We start from the raw sequence: 27559 nt of genomic DNA, 5'->3' as shown, positions 1-27559 counted from the left end.
CACTGAAAAGGAAACAGGCTTTTGGGAACAGAGGATTTTTTTTATATGCCTTTTCTGCAACTTTTATCTAGTTGTAGTTCTCTGCAACTTATTGTTTGGACATTTTTAAACACACATAGGCACTTATTGCTTATTTCTTCTTTTATATATGCTGAGAATCCAGGAACTTGCAGCATCGTGGCTATTGTCTTTGTTGGTCGTTTACTTGTGATAGATATGGTTAAAACTGGTGTTGGGCCCTTATGTTTTCAAATCTGATTCTGAAAAACAAGGTTGAGGAAAAAAATAGATCTCTGGTGTGATTGCTTTGTAAATAAGCAGCTTGTTTTTTTCCAGACTGGTAAATTGGTGGCTCTTACACTGACAGATGTAATGACAGTATTTAAATTATATTGAAAGTATTTTTGTCTGTTTGATGTATACTAAATTGAAGTGGAGTTATACGGTGTTCTGTTTGGAAGTGTGGAAGATACAAGAGTGGAGCTACAGATAACAAGTTTATGCTTGTATTTCCTACTGATGAAGACTTTCACACAAGTTATTTCTATGGGTAGGTGATGAGAATATCACTCTGCATGTATATATATTTATAATACATTTTTGCATGATTATACATGTAGGAGTGGTACAATTTTGACTTGAGACTATTGGTGCCTTTTTTCCCAATGCAATTTTATTTATGTAGGCATGTCTATCTAAAAATCAAATTTCACTTCTGCTTTTGGAGATCTGAATAAGAAGTGAGAGAAACAAAGACCTGAAGGAACAGTACGTAGCTCCTGAAATTTTAGATAACCTATTGAAAAAATGGGCAAATAGTCAATATTGTACTTGGCCCTCGTATCTTCTCCACTCGACTGTTTATTTTTATAGCTCATGTTATATATGTTTACACTGAACTCTAATGATAATACTGAAAGACAACATGCCTCTCTATGATTCAGTCCAGTTGTAGCTTATGCATGTAATTTAATCATCGGCTGTCACAAATAATTAACTGAACATCAGCCAGCTTAATTTTGAACTTGGTCTTCCATTATTTTGTAAGCCTTTTAAAAAGACAGATTGCCTTTCAGTTAATTATCGTGACTTATTTTCCAGTCATAATCATCAGTTTTTTATGTTGCAAACAGTTTGACCTTTAATACATTGTCATTTAACTGCCCATTTATTTTTGTGAGGTCTGTTTTAAGTTTCTAATATAACATCATTTTATGAAATTGTTGATTTGGAGGCAGGTCTGATTTGAAATATTTTGTGAATTTCTTCATACCTTGTTGCCATACTGATCTTTAGTATGACTTAAGTGATATGGTCACTCTTCAACGAAGTGTGTTGCTGACCACAAAATAGGCACTTCTGAAAATAGTGAGTTGAATTATGTTTCAGGCACCAAGTTACAAAAACCCAAACTCAACACAACCAAAACAAAAGAAATCCCACCCTAAAAACCTCAGGAGAAACAGCTTTTAAGATAATTAAATTTGAAACTTTTTTCTATTTAATCCTTGATTTTGTTGATGAAGCCTTGGTCGAAAGAGTTTTGATTGCCTCATTTGGAGAGTGGGAACTCCAGCCACTTTCATCCACTATGAGTCAATAAGCTGTAGCTGGGGTGAACGATTTAAGTTAAACTGCACATCCTTTCAGAATTATTTTTCCATTCTCTTTGCTTCTACATTAATCTTTGTCTTGAATTTGACTTTTTTCTGAGCCTCTTCTGTTTCTAGCATGTTTTCCAATTATAAGTGATTTTCATTCATTACAAAGAATATTGTTGGTCCTGACAAAATAAACCAAAAATAGCTTTTTGTTATTCCTCAAGAACAGATTTCAGAATCCCATAAGCTATTTTCTCTCCCTCTTACCTTATTTACTTTGGTGACCAAAAATGCATATGGTAATCATATTGAATTAAAAGCACATTTATCACTGCATATGATAGTTTTGTTTCTTGTTAGCCTTGATTTTAAAAAAACATCACCAAAAAACATTGCTACTTTGAAAAAATTCCCTGCCCTTGACAGGTAAATGTTATGAAAGGAAAGTTGCCTAATGTTAAATTTATCGTCACTGGATCAGTTATATCAAAAAGTTAGTCTTATTCAATCAACCATTTTGTAATGTAAGCTCTCACTTGACTTTTGTAAAATTCTCTAGATATTTTGTCTTGCCAAATTTAAAGTCCTGTGTTTTATTATTTTTTATTTGAAACTGAATCCTTTTAAGATTGTAAATATAATGTCATCAGATATGGAGATGTTGATGCGTTAATGTAAAAGATAATACACAAATAAGTGATAATTTCATAAATGCGTTTTTCTGTGTATGCAAAGGTTAAAATGTCTCTGTAATTTCAGACTATGTTCATTAACTGAAGTTTAATGATTCATATAATGAATGTATCGCTATAAACTATAAGCTGCACGTAGGAGATGTTATTAATCCTTAAATTATTGTACTTTGTACTTTTAGAGGGGGTTTTCACAGTATGCAGACTTTTAATCTGTGTTGTTTTTCTCTACTTCTGCAGATGGACCTCCAGTTATAGCTCACTATGATATATCAGACACAAACTCAGATCCAGAAGTGGTAAATGTGGACAATCTGTTGGCAGCTGCAGTAGTTCAAGAGCACAATAATTCTTTAGGAAATCAGGACTCAGGATCTACCTGGAGAACCAGAGGGCCGCTAGATGAACTGAGTGCTGATACAGGTTTGGTTAAATTCTCTTCCTCTGACATTTGTTCCAACATCTCAGTAGGTATCTCTCTTTCTTTGTTTCAGTAATTTTATAGTTTATACAACTTTAAAGCTCCCTAAGTGGATTTTGCAAAAAAAACCCCAGTACTGGTGCTTATTAAAAAGGTCTGACATTTATTCCAAAATATAACTCATAAAAATTGACAGAGATTCCTGCAATGTATTTTTGACACTAATTTTCTTATTTATTTTTTCTCCTTTGTTTCCTTCTAACTACTGTTTGGAACTTAGGTCTGGGGTTTTGGTGTTGTTTTTGGATTTTTTTTAATGAAAATGAGCTAAGCTTGTTACTGAATGATTGATTATGATGACCCATGCCACCAGCTGTTAAACTTGTCTGCTGAAGAAGAGGTTGGAGCCTAGGTTCTAAGGCAGAGTTAGTTTATTTCAGCTCAAGCTGGGTGCCTCCAGAGATGGACCCTGAACAAAGAGATTAGTGGACCTTTATACCCTTACAGTCTGTGCACCCGATCTTCACACACCCTGCACACATCTCTTGGTCCAATGGTGATTTATAGTCTGGGGTCTTCTAACACATCATTGGATTCTTTCCCCATGTCCACATGGGCAGACCATTAACTGCTCTTACCTTCCAGCTTGGGTCAGCCTTGGGGGCTTCCAGGGTCTCAACCCTTATCTGAACATATTCAGCCTTTCTGTTTTCTCCTCTGTTTAGCCATCCATGCTAACAGAGTTCATTTAAAGTTCACTGTTCCTAAGCTTTATGCAGGGTCCACTCATGCCAAGCTGTAAGCAAGTTGCAATTAAACTTAAACCTATACAATTAATTTCTGATATTTCATATTTAAATGTAAACTTAATTTGATCCCCAACAGGTGACAATCTAAGTATTGGAATTGTCTGTATCTTTTTTCTTTCTCTCTTCATTTCTTTAAAATACAAGCAGTAAATCTTCCCATATACCTTCTGCACCTTAGAAAATAGGACTGACCAGCATCAGATAAACATGAAGGGTAAAAAGGTGCTGGTAAGTGAGCTTAGCATTTTATTGGGTTTGCATAGCCTGGTTTAGGTAGTGAGGGGGCTACAGGGATGACTTATGTGAGAAGCTGCTAGAAGCTTTCTCATTGTTTGGCAGTCAATCCCTGGCATCTCCAAAGATGGATGTGCTGCTGTCAAGACTGGGTCAACTAGAAATGGTGGTAGCACCTCTGTGATAACATGTTTAGGAAGAAAAAAAAAAGTTATTGTGCAGTGGTAATTGGGGCCAGAGAAGAGCGGAGTGAGAATACATGAGAGGAGCAACTATGCAGACACCAAGGTCAGAGGAAAAGGAAGGAGAGCAGCTGCTCTAGGCACCGGAGCTGAGACTGCCCTGCAGCCTGTGGCAAAGACCATGGTGAAGTAGCTGTCACCCTGCAGCCCATGGAGGAGACCCACGCCAGAGCAGGTGGATGCCTGAGAGGAGGTTGGGACCCCATGGGAGGCCCGTGGAGAGAGGAGACCCCTCTGGAGCAGTCTGTTCTTGATGGACTCCACCCTGTGGAAGAGTGATCCATGCTGCAGCAGTTTGAGGAGTACTGTTGTCCGTGGGATGGACTCATTGTTGCAGCCTGAATTGCTGCTAGTAAAGTCCAGGGTAAAGAAACAAAAAGGGCCTTTGCATAATATCCATAGATGTTTAATTCAGGCGCGCCGTGAGATGTTCAGGTCCCAGGCGCACCTACACCCCGAGGGTCCAGCTCTCCCCCCCCCAGGGGCCTCCCGGGCTGACCTTGGTCTCCGGGCAGTATCAAGATGAAGGCCAATCAGGGAAATGGGAGGGAGTGGCTCAGGAACACCTATGTTCAGACATAGGAACAGGGGAAGGAGCCAATGGGGTATAACTTAGGAGAAGCCCCCTCAGGGCTTCCACAGCTCCCTGTTTTTTTATATTATTAAGAAAGCTTCTCTGAAGGATTAACTGAATCAACACAAAATGACAAAAACAATCAAAAGCGCCCATAAGACAATTTTCAAAATGCAAACAATTCTGAGTCCCCAATGTCCAAAAAGATTTTCTGGAATGTCTTAGAGCTGGCAGGAAGGATGCGGAGTTTTCTTAGCATGGTTTATCAGGAAACTGAGTCAGGAGAAAGTTTTTTCAGCAGGGGCTGTTTCTCTGTCTCCTGTGGTAAAGTGGTTGGCTGCGATAGACTCTGCACAAGGTAGCATAGGTGGTGGTGTGCCTGTTGGAAACTCCAAATAGAAATCATTACTTTAGGAAAAAGATGGTTACTTTAGGGAAACATTCTTTCCCTCCTAATCACGCTCCCTCTGGTATTATGAAGGAATTGTGGGGAAAGGGATTAGTGGAGGGAGACCATGGGAGAGGGAAAAGGGTGGCAGGAATTTGTGGGAACATAAAAAAGGGGTAATAGGACAATGGAAAGGAAAAGGACAAAGTGGGAGGGGGGCAGGAAGGCCATAGGAATTGGGGAAGGGTATTAGAAGAAGTGGGACTTATTGGACTGGAAGGTTCTTTCATTATTGGCATGGGCCTTTGGATGCAGGACAACTTGCCAGTGTTCTGTGCTCTTCTTGCTTTTAGACTATTGCTGGTGCTTGATGGTTGTTAGTTTTGGGTTCTATTTCTTTGGTAGGTGTGTGGAGGTCTTCTATGATGTGGATAATATTTTGCAGGTTTGTAGTCTGGTGCATGTTTACTGCCTTGCACTGGAACTCCACCAAGTCCTGTCACATTGGCTGCTTGGGGGTCTTTTCTTCCTTGTATTATATTAAATTCCACAATTTCTCCATCTCCTAGATTGTGGAGGTATTTCTTGGGATTATTCTTTTTTATAGCAGTCTGATGAACCAACACATCTTCTTAGTTATCATTCCGGGTTATGAAACCGTATTTGTTTTTTACATTGAACCATTTTACTGTCCCCAAAATGTTCATGGCAAGGATTTTTTTACCTTTGCCAGTGGGTTTGTGTTGGTGTTTCTGGACATGTTGCTGGTGCTGGTGCGCTGCCATGCAAAGTTTGTTCCGCTCCCAGTGCTGGTGGCCGCACTCAGGCTTGGCCCCCTCTCGGAGGTCTGTCTCACCTGGTGCTTGCGGGCACTGCCAGTGCGGGGCTCTCAGAGCAGCGACGGTGAGCAGGGGGCTGTGGTTTTGCTGCCAGGGCTGTGCGAGGGGATACGGATCTTGCCACCCCCACCACATCTTTCGGTGCTATAGCAACTGAGGTAAACACGTCCCTAGGAGGAGGCGTGGGGACCAGACAGCGGAACGGGAGACCCTGCGGCCCCTGCCATGCGGCCTCCACCATCTTGGGCAGCAGGAGTACAGATAGGAGAACCTGGGAGAGTCTTTCCTTGTGACAAGGGAGGGGGTGCAGGGGCACGAAGAGGGGAACATGGAGGAGGGGTTTTCAGCTGATGTTCATCCTCAAGATTCAGAACGCATTTCATCATCATACTAAATAAAGGATGGAATTCTGTGTTAGTTTTTAACCTTTCCCAAAGTACTTCCAATAATTCATCGGTTAGGACTAAGTTCCGTGAAATATAAGGAAAATGCTTAAATAACCACTGTACAAAATACTTCAACTCCTCCTCTGAAAAGCAAAAATTTTCTTGAAGAAAAGACTTTTTAAAGTAAACTTTTTGTTGTGTGTGGGTGAGTGTTGTCTCCATCTTAGCCCAGTCTCTTTCCAACACCCGAGAGTACCAGGAGGAAGGAACCAAAATTTCAAACTCACCACACTGGAGTAAGAAAATTCTCAGGGTGGTCTAGTGCACATGTTTTCCAGGAGAAGAGGTCTCAGACTAATCCAGAGGCCCCACATTGGGCGCAATTGTTGCAGCCTGAATTGCTGCTAGTAAAGTCCAGGGTAAAGAAACAAAAAGGGCCTTTGCATAATATCCATAGCTGTTTAATTCAGCCGTGCCACGAGATGTTCAGGTCCCAGGCACACCCACACCCCGAGGGTCCAGCTCTCCCCCCCCCAGGGGACTCCCGGGCTGACCTTGGTCTCCGGGCAGTATCAAGGTGAAGGCCAATCAGGGAAATGGGAGGGAGTGGCTCAGGAACACCTATGTTCAGACACAGGAACAGGGGAAGGAGCCAATGGGGTATAACTTAGGAGATGCCCCTTCAGGGCTTCCACACACATGTTGCAGCAGTTCACAAAGAGCTGTTGCTCGTGAGATGGAGCCATGTCAGAGAAGTTCGCAGAAAGCTGTCTCCTGTGGGAAGGACCCTACAGTGGAGCAGGGAAACAACTCCTCTCCCTGAGCAGCGGGAGAAGCCACGAGTGATGAAATGACCATAATCCCCATTCCCTGTCTCCCTGCATCACTGGGGTAGGAGGTAGAGTCAGGAAGGAGGGAGGGGTGATGTCACTGTTGAGCAAGAAATGACACAGATTCACAAGAAGGCTGGTTGGCACAACAGCTTTAATACGAAAAGATCTCTTCTTTTATAGACAGCTTTGACACATTCTACTTGATTGGCTAATTAACAAAAACATCTTTCTCACAGTCATTGAGAAGACCAGAAAAACAGAGTAGGAAAACACAACCTGCAGGTTGTTTATACTAACAAGTTATCATTGTTTCTCTACAACTCCCTAAAAAGTCTCACAAGTCCACTGTGAGAAAACGAATTTAGTTTTCTCACTCTCTGACCAGGCTGTCACATCCACAGGGTGAGGGGAAGGTGTTTTTAAGGTTTTATTTTACTTCTCATTATCCTGCTCTGATTTTGTTAGTAATAAATTCAATTAATATCTCCAATTCTAACCTGTTTTGCCTGTGACAGTATTTGGCCAATGATCTCTCCTGGTCCATAGCTCAATATATGAACCCTTTGTTATATTTTCTCTCCCCTGTCCAGTTGTGACAGGGAGTGATAGAGAGCAGTGATTCGCAGAAAGACTCCACAACTCATAAAGTTGTACATTAAGTATGTATTTATTTGGCACTGGCCGCATGGGGGATAGTTCCTCCAAAAGCACTTGTGCCTCCCAAGAAACCTAACCCTCTTTTTATTTTATAAAATACTACATATGCATTAATTTTCGCAATAGTTTCAAGCATATTAATTTCCTAGCCCCACCTAGCCCCGCTTTGTATTTTAATTAGCTTATCAGTCCTTCTGCGCTTACGCAGTGGTCGCAGGAGGAAGGGCAAACGAGTCTTCATCAATGTGAACTTTTCCCCTTTTCTTCCTGGTGCATGCTCTTTAGTATCTTGGCTGTAGCCCTAACTATAGTGCTGGTCTAAGCTGGTTTAGAGTCCGAGGAGCCTCTCTTATCTCCAACAGCTTGCAGGCTCTCCCATTCCTTCTACCTTGTTTTGGGTAAGGAGCTCTTCTTATCAGGATCCCTCCATTCCTTCCTGTCCCATATTCACAGGCCTTGCAAGCAAGTTAAGCAACATAAATCATCTAAAACAGCTATCCTGAATCCTAAATTAAGTTCTAACCTAAATTAATTTCTAACCCCCGTGTCTCAGCAGCTTTGGTGGGTGCTTGGAATCCAGCCAGCATCAACCCACTCTTCCATAGGGTGCAGTCCTTCAAGGACAGACTGCTCCAGTGGGGGTTCCTTTCTCCACAGGCCTCCCACAGGGTCACAGCCTCCTCTCAGGCATACACCTGCTTCAGGGTGGGTCTCCTCCATAGGCTGCAGGTTTATCTCTGCATCCCCCATAAACCTCCATGGGTTGCTTCACCATGGTCTTCACCACAGGCTGCAAGGCAATCTCAGCTCTGGTGCCTGAAGCACCTCCTCTCCCTCCTTCTTCACTGACCTTGGTATCTGCATAGTTGTTCTTCTCACATATTCATGTATTCTCACTCCGCTCTTCTCTGGCCACAATTACAACTGTGCAATAACTTTTTTTTTTCTTTCTTCTTAAATATGTTATCACAGAGGGGTTACCACCATTGCTAATTGGCCCTGTGAAAAACACGTTCACTCTTCTGTGAAAATTAAAGAAGTTTTATAAAGGACAATAGGAGACAAGGACCATAGAGCAAAGGTTATTACAGCCAGGTGCATCTTGGAACTCAGCTAAGACTTTTGGGGATACCCCTTAAATACCTTTCCAATTACATCAGCCCTTTGCATATTCCTAGACCCTTATGCATATCCATAATTGTTTACACATTACAGGAAATGTTTTACATGGCCCCTCCTCAGGTCTGCCTTTTTAGAGCATGCGTGTTTCTTGGCTGTGGTTTAGGCTCCTTCTCCTTATCACTTCCAGTTTGGGCCTTGGTCCATGCTTTCTTCAGACAGTGAGTGCTGATAATTGGCATATCTGTAGCAGGTGTCCTCATCCTATGTTCATTGGATGCTATCCCATCCAACCAGGCATTTTACACAAGCATAGCTATTTCACTACTATGTCTAAGATTAATTAACAGCAGAAATAAAAACTATATATTTATAACAAAGTTACTTTAATATCACACATATAAAATCCATTTTAACATTTGTGAAAAGCCAATATTATAATATGTATCTATAACAGCCCAGCCTTGACCAGAGGCACATCTGTCTTTGGAGCCACCAGGGATTGGGTCTCCCAGACATGGAGGAAGCTTCCAGCAGCTCCTCACAGAAGCCACCCCTGTAGGCCTCAGCTACCAAAGCTTGGTCACGCAAGCCCAATACATTCCACCCTTTGCCTGTGTGAATCACATATTTAAAAATTATCATTAAAATTTGGCCAGCTAGCTCAGTCGGTAGATGATAAGACTCTTAGGATCATGGATTTGGGCTCCACATTAAGTGCCAAAAAGGACTGTACAGGGTTGACCTTGACTGGACACCAGCTGCCCACCAAGCCACTATCACTCCCCTTCCCAGTGAGGCAGGGGATAGAAAATAAGATGGAAAACAGCTCGTAGATTGAGGTAAGGCAGTTTACTAAAGAAAAAAAAATTGCCCTCCCATAAGCAAAGGGGAAAAAAAATTATTCTCCACTTCCCATTGGCAAGCATTGTTCAGCCACTTCCCAGGAAGAAGGGCTTCAGCATGCATAGCAGTGGCTCTGGAATGCAAACATTGTAAATAACAAATGCCCCCCCTGTCCTTTCTCCCTTCCTTAGCTTTTATATCTAAGCTGATATCATATGGTACGGAATACCCCATTTGGTCAATTTAGGTCAGCTGGCCTAGTTATGTCCCCTCCCAGGGTCTTGCCCACTCCTGGCCCCTTGATGGACGGGGGGGGTAATGTTGAGAGACAGCACTGATGCTGTGACAGCCCTGCTCAGCAGTAGCCAAAACACTGGTGTGTTATCACTACCTTTCCAGCTGCCAATAGAAAGCACAGCACTGTGAGGTCTGCTGTGGGAAAATGAACTCTATCTCAACCAGACCAAATACATCTTGGTATACTTCTAAGTGCATGTTTTTCAGTACTGGCCTTTTCTTACAGTCTCTAGGATTGCACATTTGGAAAGCAAAATTTTCAAATCTTTCATCTTGTTTACAAATTTCATCTTCAGCCAGTATCTAGTTTAACAGACATTAAAGGATGGGCACCCATGGGAGAATAACAACATAAACTTTATCTAAGTGAAAAATCTTATTATGACTGTATGGTCCGGCATTCCCATCATCTGTCATTTTGGTCCAGATATAAGTCTTGTGCCTTTAAGAGTGAAAGAGGAGGAGAAGTGCTGGAATGCTTTTTCTTCACTTCCTCCCCTGGATTCCTTTCTCTTGGCATGTGTTTCTTGTGGGTTTAAGAAAGTGAGCCCAGCTAGCTCAGTCAGTAGAGCATGAGACTCTTAATGTCAGGATCGTGGGCTCAAGAAAGTGGAAAGGAGCAAGTCAAAGCTCCCATGGCAGTCAGTAGCAGGATCATACCTTTTAGCCACTGCAGCATAGCCTGGCTAACTCAAAGACACGTGGGCTTCCCTTTTCTTAATTCATAAAGCAGTTGGGGGAGGGGCTGCTGGAATCTGCCTTTTCAGAGGAGACACCTTTTGGACGTTTCTTCCCAAATTTATTTCAAACCAGGACAATAGGCAAATATTTTAGACTGTTTTGCAAGCCTTTATGTTGTAGGACAGAGAAAACACATTGGACATCATCCTAATATTCATGAAAAGAAATTAACAGCATAGGCATGTTACTAGGCATGAAATTAATATGGCTAGAGGCTGTAAATTTATCTGTATGTTATAATCTTGATTGACACTCAGCTACGTTTACAGTATTTACTCTGCTAAGCATGGTTTCTCTACTGCTATTTAGTTTTTATGTCTGAACTTAAAGCTATGGTAAGATATGGACGCTCTTTTGGAGCTCCCCTTTATATACCTGGGGATTAATTTGGGGGCTATTTAAGACTCAGCTTGCTTTAATCCTTTGCCAGGCATTACCCTGTCAAGCAAAAGGTGCAGAATGGTGATATGTCATCAAAACATTAATACAACATAATAAAGTGGGTTGATATCCACACCAGTTTGTGTGAATCAATGGCCAAGGATTATGTTGCTCTTCTGCTGCATGTATTACCAGAAATTTGGAAAAAAAGCCCCAACTCCTTAACACCAATGTAGCATTAAGAAGCAGGCATTCTTTATTTGGCCAGATGCACAAGGGGATATGTCCTCCAAAAATCATGCATACTGAATACAGGAAAGTTTCTGTATTTTACATACATATTCATTGATTGTCCTAGAATAAACATACATATGATAATCATTTCCCCGAAACTGTTAACATATTTTCTCTCCCCTTTACGCATGCATTCTTAGTGGTCAGGGACCCCAGCATTACAGCTGACTTGGTAAAGCTGGCAGAACACTGGAGCTGGTGAACTTCCAGTTCTTCTTTTGCAATGGGCATTGTGCAATTCCATAGGCCAGTGGTTTTTGAAGAATAAACATTGTGTTATCTCACCAGGTGTAGACAATTTATCATCTGGTATCATCCCTCCCCTTTGAGACTTGTGAAGCTTGTCTTCCCTTCAAGCCTTCATAAGCCTCACTTTGCTTTTTCACTAATATCATATAAGTTCCTCATGTTGCATTAGCAATCATGTTTTTTATGCAGCTTGAGGCAAGTAACATAATAACAATTATTACTATGATCACAATTATACTTTGCAAATGTGAGGCCGGCCAACCAACCAGTTAGAGAAAATTCAAATCCTTGAAATATTTTATTTAACCAGCTGCTTTCTAATCCTGTCCTTAATTCTCTGCTAGATGCAGCAACTGATTTTATCCTCTCTACCTGATCATTCAATTTAGCAGTCACATTCAGAATGTGCACACAAGTATTGTTTAAATTCAAGTATCTACATACTCCATGTTCATGCAACAGCAATAAGTCTGAAGCCAATCTGTTTTGTAAGGCCATTTTAGTCATGGCTTGCAATTGTTCATCTATTTCAGTAAACCCTCACTGAGTTGCATTTGCTAAAATTTCCATTTGCAGAGTCAAATTGTGTATAGCTAGTCTGTTCCTAAAGGTAGATATTTGAGGAGTAAAGATGGATTCTTATATCCATCCCACTATTGTTCCCTTTATCTTTCCCATATGTGTTACCAGATTTTTGTCAAATTGCTGACTAAAGCTCCCCATAGAACTGGATTTTCTGCAGAGGTTGGTGTTAGCAAACAAGCTGTTATAGAAGTTAAATTTTGTAATCTGCCAAAATCTTGCACTAACTTGAAGACCACATTCCCCTTCCCAGAAGATAAGAATGTAGTTTCTATTATTATTATAAGTATGCAATTATTTATCATCTTCATCTAGATCCAATAAATAGTATCCTCTTAGAAGATCATATTCTTTACCTAAAACAACAGAATTTATATATTAAAAAACCTACACAGTGTTAGTCAGTCTTGTTTCTGCTGTGTTTGATGTGTGGTTGCTGGTTTTACCTGCATGTGATGAACCCAGTGTTTGATTCCTTCTACCTTGAGTTCAGTGTAGGTTACCAGGAAGACTTGATATGGTCCCTTCCATTTCTCCTGGACTGATCCAAAGTTCCAGGTTCTGATGCACACCATATCTTCTGGTTGGAAAGGATGTACATGCAAGTGCAACCCCACTTATCTGTTGATAACGATGTACCTTTTAAGACTTGAAAGAGTTAGTCCCAATGCTATTAAATATTAATTTTAGAAAAACTTTTGACACTTCCCTTGCCTTGTTGGTGTGACATGGAAAAGTTTCTGGCCATCTAGAAAAAGTACCAAAATACTAAAATGTACTAACTCCCATTCTTCCTGGGCAGTTCTTCAAAATTAATTTGCCAAGAATCACCTGGTGAATTCCCCTGTTTTACTAGCCCTGGAGGTGGCCTTCTTCCTTCCTTGAGATTATTAGGCAAAACAAATCACATATTTTGCAACAACTGATCTATGAATTTCTGTCATCTTTGTGCTTACTATATTCCTTTGTAAACTAGTTACCATGTTGTCTATTTCCTAATGTGTTTTAGTTTTATTATCTTATACATTAATTGTGGAGGTGCAATTATCTGCCTGCATGAGATTACCAATCACCTTCTAATGATGGGGCTGCCTGTCCTGATTACTATAATTTGGTTTTTGTTCCAGGACATTCAACTTTTGCTAGGTATTAGTGCAAGGATACCTTTTTCAGCAATGTCTTTAGCATTTTTATCAGTTAATTGAGTCCCTATATTAACTGGAGAGTCTCCAAACTGATGAGCTTTACAAGGGCACCATGGCCACTTCTTTTGACTTTTACTTTTGCACACTGTAGTAGTTGACTAACTTCTTCTTTGTACTTAATAGGAGACATCTGTGCCAATAACAATCCTCTTCCATATGGTTTCATGGGAGTGTATTATTTCAAAAATATATTTTAAATCAGTCCATATGTTTACTCTTTTTCCTTCAGTGATTTCTAGCACTCACTGTAAAGTCATTAATTCTGCTTTTTGTGCTGAAGTGTTAAAAGGTAAAGCCTGGGCTTCTATTACCTGGGTCAAGGTTCCCACTACATACCCAGCTACCCATGTTCCATTTCATACCGTGCTGTTCCTACCAGTGTGCACATCCAGTTCTGGCTCCCAGATGGAATCACTATTGAGATCCAGTATGCCAGAACATACTTGTTCAATAGTTACCATGAAGTCATGGCACAAAAGTATCTGGGCTTCTTCTGAAGCTTGGAGAAACATGGCTGGATTCAAAGCAGTGGTTACCTGAAGTTCAACATTGTCCTGCTCCAGTAGGGCAACTTGGTATTTCAGCATTCTGCTGGCGATAGCCAATGTCCTCCTTTTTGTTCCAAACCAGCTATTATTATGTGGGGCAAATATCAGCTTTTGTGTGATCTGTGGAAGCAAACAAACTCCACAACTTTTGTGAAAGTTGTAAAGCCAGTATGTTTATTACAGCACCGGACGCATGTGGGAATTGCTGGATGCATGTGGGAATTGTTCCCCTTAAATTGACATGAGTACCTCTGGGAACTCCAGATCCTTTTTTATCTTTCTCTCAAATACATATGCATGCAATTTCACAATAGGTTCATACACATTCATTCTACTGATTTCATGTGACATTTGACACTAATTTTTCTTTATCAGAAAGAACTCCTGGGTCATCCTGCCCTGTTTCCCCACAGCAGCCTCTCCGTCTGTTTCAGAGTTCAAGCCCCCCCCCTTATCTCTGTCCTTCGGCTGAAGCAGTTTCTTAGAGCATAGACTTTTTGCGAGAACAGGCAGTCAGACTAAACATCTACGTTTGCAAGCTACAGACTTAATTCAAAGATGTACATTTCACCTAAATCGAAATGAATTTCTGCTCCGGAAAATTTCCACTCTGTCTCATGTGCTTCTCTGCAGCTACCACTTCTCTCAAGCATCTGGGTCATGCTTTACTCACATTATTCAATTGTTTGGACAGGCTTCTTCTGTGACCCCAAATGCTGTGCCTGTACCCCTAGTGCCAGGTGGATCCTTTCACACACAGATAACTAAAGTGATTTGGTTGTGTAGGAATCCCAATGCAAGGGTTGGCATTAAGGCTTTTGTAGGACTTGAAAGGCCCTCTGACTCTCAGGAGTCCATACCAAGTAATTTTTCATTGGAGGACTGACGAGGCGAAGGGAGACGACCCATCCTTTGATCAGCATCGAACTCCAATTTATTGATCCAACATGCACATTTTATAACCGTGTTAATTAAGTTCATACATATTGCAAAACCCGAGCTCATCATTGGCTACAGATTACACACCAACCCCTCCTTTTGTTTTCAATACCTGTGGTTTGTTATTGAGACCAAGACTTGTTTTTCTCATCCTGTTATGAACAGTTCTCAAGGCCTCCATGTTTGACACTTTGCTTTCCCATACTATCCAAGGACAAGGTATTTACTTGTTATTAAAAAACAAGCCTGAGAATTCTGCTGTTTACAGAAACGTGCCTGAGAATTTTGTTGTTTACAGGAACAGGCTTGAGAATTTGCTGCTTACAGCTGCCTTTTACTTTTCAATCAGCTGTATATGATTATGGCATGTCTGAACAAAACTCTATAAGCCATGTCTGAGCAAAATTCTCCAACAAATTCCCCCTTTTTCTTTTTTGCACAAGGAGGTTAGTCTGCCAGGGTTTCTCTATCATTCTACTGACCATATCTTGAATACAATTAAAAACACAAGGTAAAATTAGCAAAAGCATTTAAAAGCACGCCCAGTATCTCTATAAGGTTCCCCAGCCACAGTCCGAGCGATGGCTTTTACCCCAAAGGGTTAAAACCACCCCCAACTGAGCCATAATGTCCTGCCTTATCAGGCATTGCAGGGTAGGTGGTAATTGGACTAAGAAAAGAAGGCTGTTAGCTGTTTTCATTCATGCGAACCCGGAGAGGAGGTGAACAGCTAGGGCTAATAATGCTGGAATCGACCTCAGTGTCCAACAAGCCTGAAAATGATCCTTTCTGTCCTTGAAATTCCACTTCCACCCTTTTTCTTGGGTCTCTCAGAAAGATTCAAAGTCAGTAAGGTAAGTCCTCTGGTGGATTCAAAACCATTTCCCCCCTCTCTTGTCCTTTTACAGTCTGTAATCCCTTAGTCATTTGGCTCAAGTGGCACCAGCTGAGCAATTCTCAGTCCTTTGTTGATTTGGAGTGGTGGGAAAGGGGTATGCACTTAAACTTAAAGCACTTAAAATATTTAAACTTAACAGAACATAACATCACTTAAACTTAACAGAAATTAAACTCAACAGAACTTAACTTAGCAGAACTTAAGTTTAACAGACCTTAACTTTAAAAAAACTTAACCTTAATAGAACTTAACAGATTTTCAAATCAACAGAACTTACATGTAAAATCACTTAAACTTAACTTTAACAGAACTTAACTGACTTTAAATTCTACATAACTTAAACCTAATATAATTTAAACTTAACAGAATCTAACTTCACTTAAACTTAATAACACTTAAACTTAACAGAAATTAAACTGAACAGCACTTAAACCTAACAGGAGACAAACTTAACAAAACTTAACCTTAACAGTATTTAACATTTAATGGCACCTAATAGACAATTTAACTTAAACTACTTAGCAATGGATAAAACTTACTATAGAAATAGAATATAGCATTTACTATAACTTACTTATTACATCTTACTTATACAATCACTTTAACACATCTTTAAATTTTTCAAAATACAATTTCAGAGTTTGATGTTCCACCGACTGAGTTATTTGGGCTTCTGATGTTTAAAGTCTATGTTAATACAGGTGATTTTGACAGCATAACGGATGCTAAGCCAAATCGGCCGAAATTTGACCCACGCATTCACTACGCTGATTTCTCTTTCACAGTCTCTGCCAGGAAGAACAAAAGGTCTTTTTAACTTAGGTGAGGAACATCTTGGTAGTAATGCTCCTTGGTGTCGCTTGTTTATTATCACTGGTTTCTTAATTGCAGTAGGGATCTTTTCTTTTTGTTGACAAGAGTCACATTTATTACGGCTCTTAGGTCTAAAACTGAAGCTTTTTTCCGGCCACGGGGCGGAGGGAGAAACGCTGGCGCTGGAAAAGCGCTCCGGTCCAGCGCCGCTCGTGTCAGAGCAGGCGATCCCCCTGTGCTGGGCTCCTTGTTTTGTGAGACTCGCCGGCAGGCTGAATCACTGCGTGCGCCGCACCCAGTGCTGCACCCGTGGCGGCGCGGGTCGCTCCCCCCGTGGCGGCTCCGCTCCCCCCACGGCTGCCTCTGCTACCGCTGCTGCAGCGCAGCATTTCAGGCGGTCGCTCGCCGCGGCTGCTCTCCATGGCGCAGCGCCCATGCCGAGTTCGGAGCGGCACAGCCCCGCAGGCGCCCCGAGCCGCGGCTGCTGCCTTGCGCTCAGAGACATGCTGAAGCAGTGTATTGTGCACTACCCGGCATAGCTTACCTAACTTCTTGGCAGTTTTATCACCCTCTAAAGTAGCCTCCCATAATAAATCACCGAATTTACGCCACTCCGTTAACTCGTGAACCGTATGGGGGTTAATAAAAACTCCCCTACCATAGCCATAAGTCCAAAGTCCTGGTAAATCCTTTTGCAAATCTATCCCCTTAACCTGCTGTTTTTGTAAAAAGGCAGTAAATAAATCATATGCTGCTTGCCTTTCCATACCTAAAATCGTCAGCGCTGATTGCAGCCTCTTCAAGGTCCGTGCAGCACGTATCAGTCGGGCTCGCCTGTACGACACCCGAGGCACAACGCATCTCAGTCGCGTTTACTGCCGTCCCGGCTGCTCAGGACCTGACCCGTGTCTTCGCTCCTCCGTGGTGTGTTGCCGTATCACGTTGGGGTCACCATTTGACGAGGCAAAGGGAGACGACTCATCCTTTGATCAGCATCAAACTCCAATTTATTGATCAACATGCACATTTTATAACCATGTTAATTAAGTTCATACATATTGCAAAACCCGAGCTCATCATTGGCTACAGATTACACACCAACCCCTCCTTTTGTTTTCAATACCTGTGGTTTGTTATTAAGACCAAGTCTTGTTTTTCTCATCCGTTTATGAACGGTTCTCAAGGCCTCCATGTTTGTCACTTTGCTTTCCCATACTATCCAAGGACAAGGTATTTACTTGTTATTAAAAAACAAGCCTGAGAATTCTGCTGTTTACAGAAACGTGCCTGAGAATTTTGTTGTTTACAGGAACAGGCTTGAGAATTTGCTGCTTACAGCTGCCTTTTACTTTTCAATCAGCTGTATATGATTATGGCATGTCTGAACAAAACTCTATAAGCCATGTCTGAGCAAAATTCTCCAGCAGAGGACCATAGAAAGGTTTTGCCAGTACCCCATAGCTGACAATCCATAAATGACACCATCCAGCCATACCTAAGAAGGCTTGTAGTCCTTGGCTCTGGAATCTGGCAAAAGGCTTTTTTTCAGCTGCTTCCCAAGATTCTTTCTTCCTGCAAGATCTCAAAACCAAGATATATTACTGTTTTTCTGCCTATTTTGTGCCATTTTCTTTGACACCCTGTATCCAGATTGTCCCAAGAAATTTAACAGATTTACAGTAACATCAAGGCACTTCCTTTCAGTCTTGTCAGACTATCATCTACACATTGTAGTAAAGTTCTTTCCAGATTTTCTCTTTCCAGGTTTCCAATTTTTTTTTTTTTTTTTTTTTTTTTTGCTAACTGATTGTCAAATATAGTGAGGCTCTTTTGAAGCCCTGGGGTAGCACAGTCCATGCTATCTGTGCCTTCCACCCAGTGTTTGGATTCTCCCACTCAAGAGCAAACAATTTCTACCTGGGTCAAGAGGTATTGCAACAAAAGGCATCCTTAAGATTGAGCACTGTGAACCATTTGTATTCCCTTTTCAGTGCCGTCAAGAGTGTGTATGGTTTTGCTACTACTAGATAAATATCAGGTACTTTTTATTAATGGCCCTTAAATCTTGTATTAATCTATGTTCCCCATTTTGCTTTTTAACTCATAATATTGGGGTGTTATATTCTGACTCATACCCTTTCAATAAACCATATTCTAAAAATTTTTCCCTAAGCTTTTCCAACCCCTTCCTTGCCTCCCACTTAATAAGATAGTGTTTTTGCTTTACCAGTCTGGCTTCAGGTTTGAGAGTAATTCTCACTGGTGTGGCCACCTTTGATCATCCAGGCACCTTAGTTGCCTATACCAACATGGTTACAGCATTCTTTACCTCCTCTGGGATTTCTTCCAACTCTTTTCATTCCTGTGACATAAAATCTTTGTCCCAACAGCTTTTTATTTGGGTATTTGAATTTGTATTTCCCCATCCCAGAAAGTTATTTGAATAACCAGTTTTCCCAATAAATCTCTCTCCTAACAAGGGGATTGGGCATTTAGGCATATACAAATTGCTGTGGTCCCCCCACTGTTTTCTTAATTTAAATAGTAATAGTTGTAAAAAAGGCCTGTTCTCTTTCCTCCCTGTCACACCCACAGTGCTTACAGGTTTCAAACTAAGTTTTCCTCTGCACATATTCAGTACTGAATAAGTTGTTCCTGTATCAATTTAAAAATTTACCTTTTCATTCCCCAGCAATAATGTAACCAGGTGCTCAGCTAAAGATGATTCCCCTGGTTCCCTTTCAGGGTAATTCTTCATCTTCACTTAAGGTCTTGAACTTGATGGCTTGAAGAGTTGGGTTTAGTTTTTATGTCTGAATGCCCCTGCCTTGGGGACACTCCCTTTTCCAATGTCCCCTTTCTTTACAAATTGCCAAAATATACTTCAGCCACCAATCATTACAATACAAATTGCCAAATATACTTCAAGCACTAATTATTACAATAACCAAGGTAAACTTCAGCCACCAACTATTAAAATATTCAACCAATTGTTTTCGAGTGAGGCCGTCCTGAATCCTAATTATGGTTTCAAATACTTTAGCAACTCTAACTGGATCTTCCCTATAAACTCCTGCCACTTTTCTCCATGACATTAAATCCACTATTAAAAATTGGTTTTTTACTGTTACTGGATCATGATTCCTGACCACCTCCTGGAAGGGAACCATTAGAACTTTCCCAGCATCTCCCCCAACGTCTCCTTTTTGCCTTCTGGTGCATCCCACAACCAGACTAAAATCCTCCCATCCCCTAAAAACTTGTCGACATTCCAGTCCACTTTCCCACAACCTCCTCGTACATCTAAACATATTCCTGGGTGATTGATCATTTCCCCTCCCATTCTTTGCCGAGGAGCAACCATCAGCTCTAAATCCTCCTCCTCTTCTCACCTGCACTTTAAGCACCTCTGTCCTATTCTACACGCAGAACAATATATCTTCAACTATTTGCCATTCTTTTCCTTTTCAAGGGCTAAAATGAATGGATCTTGTGGGGTTGTCCTGCATTCCTTTTGCCATTCTGGATGATTTCCTAATGTGAAAAAACAAGTCAACATAAAGAACTTCATCCCACTTATTCTCCCTTCTACAAAAGAGCATTAATTGCAATCTGGTATTATACTGTAAGGTTCCATCCTTAGGCCACTTTTCTTATCTTCCAGTATGTAAAGTGGCCATCACTGATTACAAAATTTTATATGTTTTTCTTGTGGAAGGGGATCACCTCCAATTTGTTTCCAATGTTTCAAGATACAGTGCAGTGGAGACACCTGTTAAACTCCTTTCGAGGTTTTGTTTCCCATTACAACCAATTACCATTTAGGAGCTCCTAGAAGGGACTCTAACCCTTCCCTGTTCCCTCCTACCTTAGGTACCTTCAAACCCAACCCTGCAAAGATTTTGCTGGGCCTAACAGGCAGATTAACAGTTAACACCTTTAAAGTAAAGTAAAGAATGCCTTTATCTGACCAGGAGTCTTGCTTTGATTTTCTATGGACTGGGACTTGAACGTTGTCTCCGAGAACCCCTTGATGCTGACTGGAGGTCCTGCGATCCCTTGAATCTGTTGAAATTCAGGAGTATGTTCCACCTGGGTTGCCAAAATTGTTACCAAAAATTCAGTAAAATAAAAAAAAACCTCCTTAACACCAATGTAGCATTAAAAAGCAGGTATTCTTTACTTGGCTAGATGCACAAGATATCTCCTCCAAAAATCATGCTGTAGCAGCAGTGACATTCAGAAGAGGGGAGATGAGAATCTCTGAGATGGTGATCATAAACACATCAAATGGTTTAGGTTGAAAGGGACACTAACGATCATCTCATTCCAACCCTCCTGCTATGGGCAAGGGCCCCTTCCACTAGACCAGGATGCCCAAAGCCCCATCCAACCTGGCCTTGAACACCCAGGGATGGGGCAGCCACAGTTTCTTTGGGCAACCTGTTCCAGTGCCTCACCACCTTCGCAGGAAAGAATTTCTTCCTAATATCTAATCTAAACCTGCCCTCTGTCAGTTTGAAGCCACCAGCACATGAATCAAAGCCTCTGAAGGCATCAAAGTCAGTAAAGAAGTCCCAGATAAGAGAGGTTAAGAAATACCTTGTTTTTAGAGCTGAAATCCTCTTGTAAGCTATAGAAAAAAGACCCCTTTTCCTTAAAACACATGAAACTATAAAGAAATAAGTGTTCAAATTGATATCGAGTAAAAGCCTCCATGTTAAAGTAAGCAGATGTTAAAATAGCTGTGATCTCATGAGAAGTTTGAACAAAAAAAGAGAGAAATCCTGTACTTCCAAAAGAAAAAAAAAGGTCTCTGTTCCCAAAAATGAAAATTATTTTAGAAATAGATAATAAGAACTTTTACCTTTAAACAGCTCATCTTTAAAACAATACCCCATAAGTTTACATGGCCCATTGACAAGCAATAAGAAGACTTGTAGAAATGAGAAAAACTTCGCAATAGCAGGGTTCCCCAAGCGGCTGCTATTTGTGACAAAATTAATAGCCACAAGAGAACTGGTTTTCCCTCTTGTAGAGAAGTCTCCATAACCTTAACAAAAGAGACTTCTCTCCCTAAATAAACTGAAAAAGTACTATTTTAGAAGTAATACACTTAAAATCCAAAGTTTAATTTCTTTACATTGTCAATAAGAAAGAAAAAGTTATGAGGGGAATGGAAGTGTTCTAAAAAGTTTATTTTAATTCTTACTACTTTTTTTTCCTTTTAATTACTTTTAATAAAATTTTCTTAATACCCTTTTAAAGTTTTAGACCTGCTTTGCCTTTCTCTTAATCCTATCGCACAACAAGAAGTACCTTAGTGATTAGCCAACACTAAAGCCCACCACACTCATTAGTTAAGAAATCTCAAAATTAAAAAAATCTAAAATTAGTAAACCAAAACCACTACGCAAAATTGGTGTTTCTGCCTGGTTCCAAACTAAAGTCGCCACATCTTTTAATAGAAAATACAAACAATTAATAAACACTGTAAAATAGAGAATTTATTAAAAGAAATGAATAGCAAGACATATATTAGATCATAAAAGTAAGTAAAATGATAGTAAAAAAGTTTTATTGTAATTATAGTAAAAGTCTAAGAGTGAAAGTTGAAGTTTTTTTCCCCATCTGTTTAATTTAGTAAGTTTTATTATTCTAAGTAAAAGTTGTGTAAGGAATGTAATTTTGATAGTAGTTCTTTAACATGTGTATTTTGCAGAGGCAAGGGGTAGAGTGTCATGGTTTAGAATGGGAAGAAATTCAGGGAAGTGATGCAAAGCTTTTTGTGCAACTGACACACTGTTGAACCTCTGAGAAGCTAGACACGCCTCTGTAAAACACACATGTTAAAGACAAAAAAAACCCAGGAACTCTCCCTTTACCAGTCGGTGAGGAGGTAGCGGGCCCCTTCCTCCCTCCCCGGGCTGCCTGCTGAACCTCCCACCATCAGGCCCCATTCTGGCCGGGCCAGACCCCAGCAGCTACCCAGCAAAAAGACAGGGGAGGCTGCAGAGCCTTGGCTGGAGCAGGGCTAGCCACAGCTGTAAAGATCATGCCATCAGGCTCTTCCTCCCAGCGTGGCTGAGACCAGAGACCCACCCCTACAACCCATACAAAAAAACCAAAAACCAACCATGAGGCCCATCCTAACACAACCCAACCACAGCCCCCACCACAAGTTACCAGCAGGTCAAGTAAGTCTCAAACGTAATGTTAACCCTTTCAGTACTTCAATCAAAATGGCTGTAATCCCATAAAAAGCTTGAACAGAAAAAGAGAGAAGAGTAGTCCTGTACTTCCAAGAGAAAAAAAACAAAACAACAAACTCTGTTCCCAAAAATGAAAATTATTTTAGAAATAAATAATAAGAACTTTTACCTTTAAACAGCTCATCTTTAAAACAATACCCCATAAGTCAACATAGCCCATCAACAAGCTATAAGAAGACTTATAGAAATGAAAAAAACTTCACAGTAGCAGAGTTCCCCAAGCAGCTCCTATTCGTAACAAAATTAAAAACCACAAGAAAACTGTTTCCCTCTTGTAAAAAAGTCTCCATAACCTTAGCAAAAGACACTTCTCTCCCTAAGCGAACTAAAGAAAAACAATTTTAAAAGTAATAAACTGACTAAAAATCTTAGTTTCTTTACATCTTCAATAAGAAAAAAAAGTTATAAGAAGAAAAGTATTCTTAAATGTTTATTTTAATTCTTACTACTTTTTTCCTTTTAGTTACTTGTAATAAAATTTTCTTTATGCTCTTTTAAAGTTTTAAACCTGCTTTACCTTTCTCCTAGTTAGTCTGCTCAAAGAACTGGCAGTCTAACTTGTCAACACTCACTACTCCAGAAACAAAGGAAAAGATGGAATGCTCATTCTCTACTCAGCCTTGTGAAGGCTGACCTAGAACAGAGACTAGACAGAGCTAAAGAATAAAGTAGGTATTTATTAAGAGATCTCAAATAGATCCACCTGGGGCAGTACAACCCAAAATGGCCACAACAATTGGACAATTGGTCACGAGGTTTGACACTTTCATAAGTTTTGGTCCATTCACATATTGGAGCTAATTGTCCAATTACAGCTTTAGCCCATGAAGTCCCATCCTTCTTGTTTTCTCTCTTCGGTCCACCATTGTTTATGCTTTTGGGCCTGTGATCTGGATCGACTTTCCTTGGGTCCCCAGCTAGAGAAGGAATTGTTTTGTCTACCTATTCTGTGGAGAGAGTTTACTGTCCCCTAATATGAAGCCTAGACTTACACACTAAAGCAGAATATAATCTGAAAAATATAAAAGCTAAAACCTGAGGCATCAATAGAAGGACCATCCGATTGATGATCAGCATCCTGATCATCATTCGATGGTTGCCTGTTGGCCACATTCTGCTTTTGGTGTCGCAAGTCAGGGCAAACACACCTTGCAGGTTTCCACTGTACCCCAGCATCTGTGGAAATGTATGCATACCCACGATCCCAAGTGATAAGCTCAAACGGGCCCTCACACTTATTATTGGTTAGATCCAATACCCAGACTTTTGCTAGAGGCAGGTGCGTCTCATCTGAAGACTGCAACGAAAGAAAGTGATTTAAAATTACAGAATTGTTTGAATTCTATGGCACTGTAAGGTGATGAATTACATATAGAGCCTTTTCCAATCGACTGTGTCGGGTTTCTCCAGGCACTCCCCCTTTGTGTTTTTCAAGAACACGCTTCAAAGTGCCATGAGCACATTTAACAATAGCTTGACCAGTTGGAGAATGCGGAATACCAAATTCATGCCACATTCCCCATAAATGTAAAAACTTCCACGTCTTCTGTGAGACAGGTGGGGCGATTGTCAGTTTTCACAGAATAAGGTATTCCCAAGACTGCAAAAGCCATCCTCCAATGGGCAAATAACATCGTGACCCTTTTCTCCAGTATGAGCAGATGCCCACATAGCAGAGGAGAAGGTGTCAATAGACACGTGCACATACTTAAGTCTATCAAATTTGGCAATATGAGTGGCATCCATTTGCCAAAGCTGCAAGGCCTTTAGGCCTCTGGGGTTTATCCCTGCTGGTAAAGGTGCAGCAAGTCTATGACAGTCAGCACAAGAACTGACAAAGTCATGAGCCTCAGTTGGTGTCAAACAAAACTGTTTTTGCAAAGTATGTGTACTTTGATGGAAAAAATCATGCGATGCTTTGGCTTGCGCAGTTTTGTCAAGCTGAGCTGCTACCCATGCAGGGTTAGCTAACCTATCAGCCCTGGCATTACCTTCTGTTATGAAACCTGGTAAATTGGTGTGAGTCTGAATGTGAAGGATGTAATATGGATGAACTCTGGTCTGAATTGCACACCACAACTGAAACAATGCTGCATTATTGATTTCCTTCAGAAATGAAAAATCCAAACGTTTGGTTATGTCTGGTATATGAGCAGAATCAGTGACCAGAATCAGAGGTACCTGAGAAAATCGCTGGAATGCCATGGCAACAGCCTTTGATTCAACCAACTGGGCCAAGCCTGACTCTTGGCCTTCTAGCACCTGCCACCCAGATTCATCCTTCCAAGTAACAATGGCTTTCCCTGTTTTCCTGAGCCATCAGTGAAGACAGTGAGTCCTTGCACTGGCACTGGGCTATTTTTTGGCTGCAAAGACAAATTAGGTGATTTTCCCAACTGCAATAACTTATGACTGGGCAGATGATAGGCAATCTGCCCTGAAAAGTTCTGCAGCGCACTTTGTAATGGAGCGCTCTTAGCAAAGCTCCATTCAAAGTCTTCCCCCTCTACTGGAAGAATAATTTTTGCAGTATCAGCTGCCATTAATTGCAAACACCGTTGACAGCATTTGATTATCAAATGAGCAATCAATTCAAACAGTGTGGGTGCTGTCTCTTTTGGTTGATGGGGCAAGAAGACCCATTCCAAAATGTGCAAAGGATAGTACCATTTTTCACTCCATTGGCCAATGATACCTGTAGGATGAGAATCTGGATTGGTAATGAAAACAGTGATATCAATGGAGGGATCTACTCGATAAACCTGATGAGCAGAAATAGCTTCTTGAAATTCCTCCAACACTCGTTGTGCCTCAGGAGTCAATTTCCAGGGTGAATTCAGATGAGGGTCCCCCTTTAAAATGTTAAACAACAGGGACAATTGTGTTGTGGTAAGCCCCAAATAAGGACGTAACCAAGTGATGGTACCCAGCAATTTCTGGGCATCATTCAGAGTATTAATAGAATCCGTGAATTGCACCTCCTGATGTTGAATGACTTGATTGAAAATTTTGACTCCAAAGTATTTCCAAGGAGGATGCTGTCGAACCTTCTCTGGAGCTTCTTGCAGCTCATAAGAATGCAGAGCAGCGAACAGCTGAGGCTGTATCCTCAGCAGCTCATCCTGGGTGGATGCCGCCTCCAGGATGTTGTCCATATAGTGACAGCAATATGCTTCAGGAAACTGCTCGCAGACTCCGGACAAGGCCTGAGCCACATACCATTGACAAATAGTCGGGCTGTTCTTACAGCCCTGCAGCACAACTCTCCATTGATACCTCTGCACAGGTTCAGCATCATTAATTGCAGGTGCAGTAAAGGCAAATTTTGGCTTGTCATCAGGATGCAAAGGAATTGTGAAAAAAAAAAATCCTTCAAATCAATGATCAAATTTTCCACCCCATAGGGATCATGGTGCATGAGGGCATACCAGGCTGCAACGCCCCCATGTTTTCCATCACTGCATTGATTTTCCAGAGGTCCTGTAACAGCCTCAATTTCCCAGATTTTTTTCTTAATTACAAAGATAGGAGTATTCCAGAGACTTGTGGAAGACTCAATGTGTCCCTGCTGCAATTGTTCCTGAACCAATTCACGAAGGGTGACCAATTTTTCTTTTGTCAGGGGCCACTGGTTTTGCCAGATGAGTCTGTTTACTAGCCACCACAAAGGCAGCATAGGCTACTGTGCACCCTTCAGCACAGTGGCCACCATCAAAAATATATCCCAATCCGTACCCCCCAGGCTGCCAATACATCCCACTCCCAGAGGTTGAGTGGAGCTGCAGTGACATAAGGTAGAACTCTAGCCATTTGCCCCTCTGAAATTTTGACCAACACAGACTGTTGGCTTACAAAGGTCCGTGGTTGTACCTCCCAACCCTTCGATGGCCGAACCTATGGAAGCCAAGAGCCACATAAGAGGCCACACAGAGAAGGAAATTATTATCATGTCAGCCCCTGTGTCGATCAAACCTTGAAGCTGGATCTGAGGTGGGCTGGCATCCAGTAGAATCAGGGTACATGTCATCTGTGGTCGCTGAGTAGAAATATTTGCAGTCCAGAAAACTTGTCACAATCCTGTAGATCCAAAGCTGCCATCCCCATGACTCTGCTGATCAGTCCTGGGGACACATGACTGAAAAGGCACTAGTTGAACAATGCGAGTCCCTGCAGGGATAGTGACGAGGGGGTGGGTGTGGAAACCATGCTACAAATTTGGCCTGTAAATTCAGCATCAGTGACTCCTGGATACACAAAGATTCCTTAAAGGGTCACACTAGATCTCCCCACAAGCAGTGCACTCAATCCCTGACCCAAAGGTCCAAATGCATCCAGAGGAACCTTATATACATGACAAGATTCTAAGATGACTGTTGCTGCGGTGTGTACATCCACCCCGGCTGCTCCTTGGGTACTGCCCCTAAGATGGCTGAGTAAGCCTGTGCTGATACCATGCCCTGAGGAATCACTTGTGTCAGAGCACAGTTCCCCTTTGCGCTCTTTCTCCTGTTTCCCGAGCCTGATGCAAAAATCTGACCATTAGCATGGTATTTAGACTTACATTGGTTTGCATAATGACCTGGCCTCTCACATCTAGCACACAAAAAATGACCCTTCTTTCCTTTCTGCTTCTCTGTTAACTGTTTTTGCTTGCACTTATTTTTCACATGTCTCTATTGTCCACACCCACAGGATGCCC

The 27559-nt window shown here is 41.2% G+C and overlaps 1 protein-coding gene across 2 annotated transcripts in view; it reads left to right on the top strand.

Moving 5' to 3' along the window:
* Positions 1 to 27559, top strand: part of LOC131095434 (protein ARK2N-like) — a 69133-nt gene that overhangs the window by 24529 nt on the left and 17045 nt on the right. The window contains exon 2 of one of the 2 annotated variants that reach the window (XM_058043136.1): positions 2534 to 2716. The exons of the other annotated variant lie outside the window; for it this stretch is intronic. Coding sequence (XP_057899119.1) covers positions 2534 to 2716 — 183 coding nt within the window. The remainder of the gene's footprint in view (positions 1 to 2533; positions 2717 to 27559) is intronic. 2 annotated transcript variants of the gene reach the window in all.

Source organism: Melospiza georgiana, chromosome W (genome assembly GCF_028018845.1).
Source record: "Melospiza georgiana isolate bMelGeo1 chromosome W, bMelGeo1.pri, whole genome shotgun sequence".
NCBI lineage: Eukaryota > Metazoa > Chordata > Aves > Passeriformes > Passerellidae > Melospiza > Melospiza georgiana.
This window is presented reverse-complemented; position numbering and strand designations above follow the sequence as displayed.